At 42.8% G+C, this 10,191-nt stretch overlaps 1 protein-coding gene across 1 annotated transcript; it reads right to left on the reverse strand.

Annotated features, from left to right (window-relative positions):
• Positions 1–7,179: 7,179 nt before the first annotated feature.
• LOC104072250 (p53 apoptosis effector related to PMP-22-like) lies at positions 7,180–8,684 on the reverse strand (the record flags this gene model as incomplete). Its single annotated transcript, XM_009583912.1, has 2 exons — positions 7,180–7,857; positions 8,495–8,684. Coding segments are annotated over 2 exons (426 nt in total), but the record flags the coding sequence as incomplete, so codon positions are not given.
• Between the last annotated feature and the right edge of the window lie 1,507 nt (positions 8,685–10,191).

Consider the following 10,191-nt stretch of genomic DNA (forward strand, 5'->3'; position numbering starts at 1 on the left):
TGCCCTTGAGCTTCACATGCCCCACCAGCAGAGAACAGCAGAGATAGATGTATTCAAAGGTGACCAAATGAAGTATCTTGTTTAATTCTGATACTCCTATGGCAAATAGGGTATCGTGGTTTAACCCCAGCCAGCAACTAAACACCACGCAGCCGCTCGCTCACCCCCCCGCTCTGATAGGATGGGGGGGAGAGAATTGGGGGGGCACAAGTAGGAAAACTTGTGGGTTGAGATAAAAACAGTTTAATAATGGAAATATAACAAAGTAGAACAGTAATAATAAAAATTATAACAACAACAATAACAGAATTTACAAAGCAGGCGATGCACAATGCAACTGCTCACTACTCGCCGACCGCGTGTCGCGAACAGGGGGAGTCGTCCCCCCCCCAGTTTTATACTGAGCATGACATCACATGGTATAGAATACCCCATTGGCCAGCTGGGTCAACTGCCCCAGCTGTGCTTCCCCTGCCCCCAGCTTCCCCTGCATTTGGCAGAGCATGGGAGGCAGAAAAGTCCCTGGTGCAAGCACCACCCAGCAACAACCAAAGCATCAATGGACCATCAACGCTCCTCTCATACCAAGCCCAAAACACAGCACCTCCCCCCAGCTACTGGGAAGAAAGTTAACTCTGTCCCAACTGGAACCAGGACACAGGGAAAAATGACTGAAAACTTTTGTTAAGGAGTCTGTGATTTGAAGTGATGACTTACCCACAATGTGCTTTGTATTTTGCAGCATATGAGCTGGGTGTTTACATGAAAGCAAATGCTTTCTCCTTTCCAGTACCTGTGGATAGTCCCTCCTGGTTAACACCAGAATCATCCGTTGAAAATGAAGATATATTATGAATGTTAAACCTGGTAGACTGTAGTGCACTTTCTGCATCTGAAAACATTCCTTAATGAATCTTCATTGCTACTTGAAGTAATCATGTAAGCAGTAGGATATTGATAAAACAAACAATTCTACAGCATTAGAGCTAAAAATAAAAATATGCCCTTTTCAGCCAAGACACACATGGGTTTCTTAGTGGAAGGAGAAGCTAACAATTTTCACCCACCTTTAGTCTGGTGATCTGGCCAGTTGAGCTGTATAAATGACTGGATTGACATAGGCTGACCAGCTGTCATGCATGTTCATGACTTTTGCAGCAAGCTCATTTTCATTCTCTGATATTCATACTGCTTATAAACAAGAAGTCCCCAGAGTTTGTTTTTTAAAAGCTTTGCTAAGATTATTTTATGATCCGTTCTCTTGTGTGCTATCTTACATCTAACAAGTCACTCTGAGCAATTGAGAAACATTTTCTGCATGAGCTATCGTAAATCTTATGACTATTATTATCATCTTTATTGATATATTTACAAACATAGGTCCTTTTTTTCTGATAATGCCAATCTGCCTCTTCCCTCCAGAGAGGGCTGTGCCTTGCCTTGCAACTGGAATGTTGCACTGCAGTTATTGTTACTACCACAGCCTGTACGGTGACGCAACTCAGTCAGCCAAATCCTGCTTGGGCTAAATTGTACCTTCTGGTCACCTGCATCACCTGGGCACCACGGCAATAGTGTTCTCAATGTGACTAATATTTCATCCATAATCAGCACATGCAGAAAAATACCTTTAGACACCAAAAGTGTTCACAGGGTAATCCAAACTGCAATTCCTTTACATTAATTAGAAGTATACTGGAAATGCATTTCAAACAGGACCTGACTTTACTTCATTGCAAAATAAGAACATCCTCTTAAAAAAATGAACCCAGTTGAGATCTTGAGGTTTCCCACACACCGGGCCTTTCTGAGGGACTCTCCCGCGATGGCTGGACACTGATGCTTGTGGTGACCTGGGAGTGGTCGGTGCTCGGTCCTGCTGCCATGCGTCTGGAAAAGCCTTCCTCTAGCTGCCTCGTGGGAAAGCTCTGCAGAGGTTTGAGACCTCCTCTGTTCGCTGGCCGCTGAGCTTGGAGGAAAATTTCCATGGGGTTTTGTTAAGACTTTCAGCAAGAGCCGCCCAGGAGTGGCTTGCTGTTGGACCTCCACAGCCTGCCCCACGTGCAGCTCTCACTGACCCTTATCAGTAAGGCAGGCCTGCCTCGGCGAGACAAACGCTTGGGCTTAAAAGGCACATTCTTCCTTTCCTTAGAGAGATTGCATGTGCAAAACCAGAAGATTATCACAAGAGCAAGTTTCAACAGTTGAGTTGCAAACATGAGGCTGCGTCCAGGATTGATATTTCTGTGATCAGTTCAAGGCTGTATTAGGAAAACAGAAATTAGGAAACCACAAAGTTAGGAAAACTCAAAAGTCTCTGTGTGCCTGAGCGTGGATTTCATTTTCAGCTAGTTTTTGCTAAAAGACACGGTTTCTTCAGGGTGGGTTCTGTACTGGAACAAGGTTTAATCCCCAGTTATTTCTTACCGACGCTCTGCAGAAGCGTGATGAGTTCAGCCTACCCCGCCAGGCAAACAGCTGAAATCAAGGGTGTCCTGTAAATCCACCACGCAGCTACCAGCTGAGATGGCTTCTGACCATTTGTCACCATTGTGGGGGGCTGCAACTTCCTCAGGCGGCTGTCGGGAGCACAAGCTCTCTGGTGGGCACCCATGAAGCATACAGGGTTTTTATGAAATTGCATGTAAGCAGTTAGAGTGGCACAGTGCAGCCCTGTTCTACATACGGGATAATTTTACTTAAACTATTTGCTTTGGGCCCCACAACTTCTCTGTGGCTAACTAAATAGTTGTCCCATCGTAGCGGATCATAACAGTAACTCCTTGTAAAACATAGGGCTCAGATGCCTTAGGAGAGGAATAAAATCAGCCTTATGCAGGTCATTCCCAGGTGCCACACCTTTGCTACTTACATTTCTCTGTCAAAGAAATGGCTTTCATTTACTGTGCCTGATGCGTCAGTTGGGAACAGCACTGGCTACTTCTTTAAGCACTTTGAGATTTACAGATAAGACAAGACATGCATACCAAGCATATCTTTAAGAGTTTCGGCCATGAATTTTCACTTTGAGATTCTCCAGCCAGAAGTAGGGTTTTGCTGAAACCAGAATGTTATATGGAAATGACCTCTTCAGTTTTAAATGTTTGATATGGAATTGATTTGGGAAGTGGGCTGAAATGAAAATGGTGGTCTCCTATCAACATTTTCAACTTTTCCTACAAAATGCCAATTATTATTTTTCCGAGTTTTGTTTTGCAAGTTGTTTTGTCTTTCTATAGCAAATCAGAACAGAAATTAATTTTCAAGTATCAGGATTCATCTAAATTCCTTTTTCATGGTAAGTTCTGCTTATTTCTTGTCCTATGGGACTGCTAACACAAAGAGAGCTTAAAAATACGCTGTTTACTGAAAAGGGATTGTAACGGCCACACGTCAGCTCCCCAATTATATGCCTTCATGTGTATTCAAGACCGTGACAGTCAACTAACACACTTTAATCCGTGATCATTTCCCAGGGCAGCACACTGGAGGACAGGAGTTAGCTGCGACAGGAGTTAGCTGGCTTTTAGGCTCATGGTTTCATGTGAGTGCTCACTCCAAACCTTTCTGGGCCCTCTCAAACTCAGTGAACACTGGTTTCCGTGTCCCCTTGACGCTTAGCAATTTTTAATACTTATTAAATATTCTGTATTCACAAAGATCTTTGTGGAAAATAGTATGTGCGGCCCACGTTCCCATAAATAAATAAAAAGCAGTAGTCATACTAATCCTTCTAGTAAATATTATCCAATCCTGCAAAGATGAACCCATGAGGAATATAATTCATGGAAACATTTATATTCATTAATTATACTATACAATGCATATTGCTTATAATGCATTACTATTTATTTATATTGTTTATAGTTATAATACATATTATAAAGCTCTAGATATGCCTGCATGTTTTCCATGACAGTCTTTATTATAAATTCAGCCTTATTAAATTTAGGTATTCAAAAATCATAATAAAAAAACATTTGGATTATTCTGACAAATCCCAAGTAATTTAAATATAATTTTATAGAGGCAAAATTTGAGGGCGTTGGCTTTTTGCCTGGAATTTCTGGATGTCGAGTTCCATAGCTGGAGCAGCTTGGCCCACACCTTTGGACACCAGGAAATCCCAGACAAAAGGCTGCTTACTGTACCAGCGCAGACCCGCGTCGTGGGTGCATTGGACCATCTTATAAATACGCTGCACATGCACAGCAAAATCAACACATTCTTGGTCAATGGGATCTACATATATAACCTGCTGCACCCGTGCAGTAACACTGACATATCCCAGCTGCTGTGAACTCATTGCGCATGGATTCCGCTACTCCTGTACAGATACCTGTTGCATTCAGAAACTCAGCATCCCTATTTTTGGCAAACATAGCCTCCAGATTTGATTATACTTTATTTGATTATAGTTGTGACTATCATCTCCCAAGTTCATTTTAAAATCTGTGCAGCTTCACCTGCTGGCACTGAAAACCCTGTTTTTTCAGGGTGCTGTTCCGTATTGCCAGTAACCTCCACTGCCCTGCGTTGTGGGACCAGTACCTCAGCTCTCTCGGCTGTTGTGCACCTCCTAAAGCATTTTGGTTTCCATTGATATAAGTGCTTGGTTCATCGTTAATTTGTAAGTGTTCAATGATCTCAGCAACTCTTTTTTCTGTGTGTGTAACCCTTCCTTTTAGTACGTGGGTGTTTTTGTTTCTAAAGTGCTTAACCGTTTCTAAAGTGCACCGTAACAACCCCCAACCACCCCCCCCCCCCAATTACTTGGATGATCTGTTACTACACTGTCTTGATTTATGTATGTATTCTAGGTCCAAAAGTCCTTAGATGCAGGATACGAAGGTCAGGTGAATACTTCTTAAGAATTGTATCTTGTCAAGGAATTGTCTAAAAAATGAGTCACTTGTTACGTCAACTAAAAATACAAAATCCCAGTGGGGTGTGGCAGCTGTTTCCCATATCCATGAGATTTAATCATTAATCATCCCATTCAGGTCATTTAGCCTTCCCTAGCACCTAGTCATACACGGTTTTGATTGCTCGTAACTCCCTCTGAGACGAGAGCCAAGTGTACTCGGATTCTCCCGAACTGCTCTCTCCTCTCCGGGGCTGGGTTAGAAGGCGCTACCCTGCAGCCTGCACCTCGCTGGAGTTGCTCAGGGGATTTTAGTGAGCGCAGAATTAGGCTGCAGCTGACTGGAAAATGAAGTTGCCTCCTGGACATATAAGGTTTTTAACTTTATTTTACTAACCCAACACTTAATGGACACTGATATTCACGTTAAGAGAAGTAAAGAATGGCTATTTGCTTGAGTTTATGAAATGAATCTGTGAACCAGAAACAACACCAAGTTTCTACAACCATCAGTTAAAACAGTTTTAATTAAGCCACCACATTTGAAAGGAGTGCCACATACATTAGTATCACTTGAGAGTAATTAATGACTATTTGCAATAGCTTTCTCCCGAACATCTAATTGTGTAACATGCTGGTTATGCTTCCACCCCTCCCTGTACATGCAGAGCCAAGTTTTACACTTGTGCTTTTTTGACAAGTTATGACAATGCTTATAAAAAAAACATACAAAAGACTTAAGTTATGCTAAACCCTATTACCAAGCCATTCTCCCCCTCATTAGGAAGGTTGTCCATTTTCTTAGGTCTTTTCTTCTTCTCAGCTTTAGCTGTGCAAGGGTCTTCCATACTTGGGATTCTCTTCTGTGTTATGAATTCACTAGAAAGTAGGTACTATTGTTACTCATGATACAGATAAGTCTAAAGAGTATTCCCCACCAGCTAGTACTGTACAGAAAAAAGAAAAAAAAAAAAAAAAAAGACACATTTGTCACAGGATTCTCTTCTTCAGCAAGAATCATAAATACAGTCGATTGTATATGCCACGACTGAGCTTGTAACACAGTTCTGAAAGTCTGCAGATGTTTACACTCTGTAAAGTTATAAAATACAGGCCTGGAAGGGACCTTCGTAAGTCACCTGGCCTTTCCAAAACACGATCATATGCAATACACAGAATTACCAAATTAAAAAAGGTGTTACAAAACAGAAAGCTATACAACATATAATACAAGATATATTGAACATCGAAAAAGCTTAGTTCTAAATGACTTTAGCTTTACAGTATGCTGGTTAATGCTTTGTAAGTTCTATTTTGTACATGTGCATGAACACATATACCCACACACTCACCCTCTCCCAAGTACTGGGTTCATGATAGTAAGTCCCCAGCTGCTCGTTACACTGAGTAACGAGCAGCATTTGCTTTCCACTCTACCTGTACCCCCTCTCAGAAATCTGTCTCTGCTAGAGCTACTTCCCCCGTAGCTGGAAGAGGACCTCCACAAATGAGCCTCTTCCTTCTTCTTCCTCATCTGAAGAAAGCTCTGACAAAGATTACAGACCATAATTAAATCTGCTGTAAGCTGCTGCAGGTCCATGACCAACACAGACGCGGCTCTGCCTCGCTGGAATACTTATTTGGAATCGCTGGCTCCAGAAACACAAGCTAGGAGCCAGCCAGATGACTCCCAGAGACGGGTGTCTGTATGAAGTTTGCATACATAAATTGCTCACAGGACTGCTTTTCTATTTTTACCTGTTATCCCTAGTGACTCACAAAGCATCCCCAAGTTTACTAAACTCTGGAGTACCTACAGTGTGCTTTAGAAACTTTTGGAGGTTTTCAACACCTTATGCTAAGATTTCCCTCCAAAGCATGGCTGATAATTAAAACACTGCAGTTTTAAGAAGGTAGACATAAGAACAGTGTCTGTTTCTACTCAAAGGTATTTTCTAAATCAGCATCCCTCAAATACCATGTAAAAATGTATGTAGTTTAACATCTGAAGGTTTATTGATTCTCTCTGTGACAATGTATATTAAGTTACATGTGGCTCCATCACAAGTCCTGCAGTGGCCACAAAAACACCAGTAAGTGTTACATTAGCCACTGTTACACACACCAGCTTCATGCTTTAGAGGAGATCTCCATCCGACAGCACCAATTGGTGGAAAATAAATCTTAATTTTATTTTCCCCTTAATTCAAATAGCTAATAGTCAACAATAGTCCAGTATCAGGAATGGGAAGAGATTCTTAGGCAGCAGGCGACTGCAATAGTCTCAGGGAAGTTCCTTCCTTGGGACTGACTTTGGCAGAAGAAAAAGCATTCTTTGGAAGGTTGTTTTTTTTCTAGTTCCATTTAAGGCAATTTTGTCAGAGGTGAAAACAAAATAACTTGCAAGTCCCTCTAATGGGTTGTTTAAAATCTCTCCTCTTCCTTTCTACGCTTGAAACACTACATCTTTATTCATAAGCAAATGTTTGAATAAAATAAGGATGACTCAATTAGTTGGGAGGGGAAGGAGCAAGTAAACCACCCAAACAGAATCGACATGAGAATATGTAAATAATACTTTAGGTAAAAACTATTTGCTTAAAGATGCCAATGTTTTTACTAATTTATTGCCAGGGCTAGTAAGAAATATTCTGGAGAAATAGGGTGGTTTTTTTCAGTCTCCTATAATCGCACCAAATTTACATCAGAGGTGCTCCTCTGTTGTTTTGACAGCTGATTGTACTTGGATTTAATCTTTCAATTTAAGTATGGTGCTCTCTCTGGGGAGGAGTAGTAATAGGTAGGCTTGATGTTTCCCAGGACTTCATCTTCCCAGTTGGGGAGGCAGCAGAAGAAGAAAGCGCAACCTATTACAACAACAGTGCTGGCCCAGCCAAAGCCATAGGCCCAGCTGAACATATTATCTCCCATCAGTGGAATTTCTTCCGTGAATTTCACTGGGTAGATGACCAAGCCTATGATCTGGAATGCAGCTAGAGAGAGAGAGAAAGAAAGAAAAGCAGGAGTAAATGACAATGAATGACATCACGTTTCCCACTAAAAAAAGGTAGCTAGAGGTAACTGCATATCCTTTTAAGGATTAGCTTCAGTCCTACAATCAAATCTGCATTCTTGCAGAGGTACGTGACTCCTGGCCAAGGCAGATCCCCACGCCTATCTGGCTGCAGCAGCTGCAGCTGACATTGCCAGGTTGCTAAGGCACTCACCTGCATGCCGCAACCAGCCCTGTCCTACAGCCAGGCACCGTCATCCCCGCGGAACCAGTTACCTCCCGCTTGTACCATAGCCCCGTCGCTCCGCCTCCCCTCGGGAAGGTGGGAAGCACCCGGGGCTCTCAGCTCCTAAGTCTTAGCACGTGACGCCCAGGGTCAAAGGTGTTGGTTGCCCCCATACGCTGCTTTTGGGAAAGTGCTAAATGACAAAGGCCACTGGAGCTTCCCTAACCATTATCCTCTCAGAGAGTGAATCAACCTTCCCTTTTTCCCCACGAAAATGAGTCATAAACCAGACAAAGACAGCTTATTTCATAAGGGAGGCTCCACCTAGCATGTTTTTCTGCTGATGCCTGTTTTACATCTAAAATAACCTTGTCTTTGTGCCCAGCCTTACCAACAACAAAGAGCAAGCCTCCAATTCCTCGCACAAAGTTGAAGCGGAGTATCTCGATCGAGAACGCGATGACTGCGAGGGCAAAACAGATGACCAGGATCACAAAGCCAACGAGGTACGTGGCAGCTGCTGCTCTCCCCCATCCTTGAAGAGAAAACAAGAAAGATGTTACATACAGCAATGCACTGAACTGTAGTGTAGGTCATTGCAGGTCTTTGGTTTCCTTTAATCATTTTTTGTTGAAATCCTTTACTGTAAGAAGCATGCCCTATGAAAAAAGCAATACTGGATGCCTCCAAAGTGCGCAGCTGCAGAGCACCATCGTTGGTGGAGCAGCAGAGAACTCTCTGCCCGCTAACTTCATCTGTAGTGCAGCATGGTAATGGAGATAACACCTCCAAACTCCGTATCTGTAAGAGACCCACAGACATCAGAGTAGATAAGGCACATAACCGCTGAGACGTTCCTGTTCGACATGCAAGTTTACAAAACCACTTCCATGCATGGGGAAGTATGAGAGCAGACAAGAGGGTACCACCACAGGAGATAACTGCTGGAAAATAATAGTGCTGTCAGCATGCAGCTTCTTTTCTTGCCTGTTTGTTTATGACAAGAATAATGCATGTGGAGTAAAATTAGCATGACCAAAAATACATACATTTGGAACAGCTGAAGTGAGAGATGACAAAGAGAAAGCTCTTGAAGATAAGTATCTATTCACAGCTGAAAAAATTTAGAAACAGCTAAAATGTAGCAGGTGGAGTAGAAACAGCAGAATCTGAGGTAAGGTGGAAGAGTCCTCTCTGAATCATTACTTTGACATTTGATGGGATGCGGTGGTGCAGATTCTTAGGATCAAGCAACTGCAGGCTGGAGAGGTTCAGGCACGAAGCAAGTGGCCTTGTCCCAGCAGAGCAGCACCAGCGCCCAGAACTCACCCACCACAGGCCAGGGCTGGGGCAACAAAGGTAAGAAAACCTCCCAGAAAAACAGCTGGGAATTCCCCTTTCGCAGTAACACAGTATTGTGAAAAGGCCCTCATTATGGCCAGACCCTGTCCTCTTTAGAAACCAAGCAGGAGTTCAGGTGAGCCCAATGCAAACAACAACAAGCAAAGGTGTTCCTGCCCTGCAGGCAGGACACCTGCCCACATGGGCTAAACCCTACCAGCCAGTGCTTTGTTTTCCAGTCAGCTGTCATCACAGCTCACTTTCCACGTCTGCATAACGTGGGTTTCTACTTTCACACGTTCAGACAGAGGTAGGGCCAGATCCCGAGCTCCCTCTAACGTAGGAATAAAAAGAGCGAAAAAAGCATTTTAAAAAAAAAAAAGTTTCATCAGAGCTGTCTGTTCCAACACAGCTGAAGCGACTCCGGAGACACCCTGCTTTCAACGTAGCCTCTGTTCTTTCCGTGCAAAAACTAAGAGGAAAAAGATGGTGAGACAGAGAACCTTTTCCTAAAGAGTTAAAATCCTCCACCTGAACTCACGCACTCTACGAGTTGCATAAATGGGGAAAAACTAGTAATTTGAGACAGAGAATGCGGTAAAACTATCTCAGACACCTCTACTATGTACATCAATTTACTCTCTGAAAGCAAAGCATTGTTTTACAGCTATTTTCATTAGATCAGTCTGAACTGGTTTCTTTCCCCTCTATTCCAACAGCAAAAGTGAAATACAGCAGGCATCCGTC

Source organism: Fulmarus glacialis, unplaced genomic scaffold (assembly GCF_000690835.1).
Source record: "Fulmarus glacialis isolate BGI_N327 unplaced genomic scaffold, ASM69083v1 scaffold24480, whole genome shotgun sequence".
Lineage (NCBI taxonomy): Eukaryota > Metazoa > Chordata > Aves > Procellariiformes > Procellariidae > Fulmarus > Fulmarus glacialis.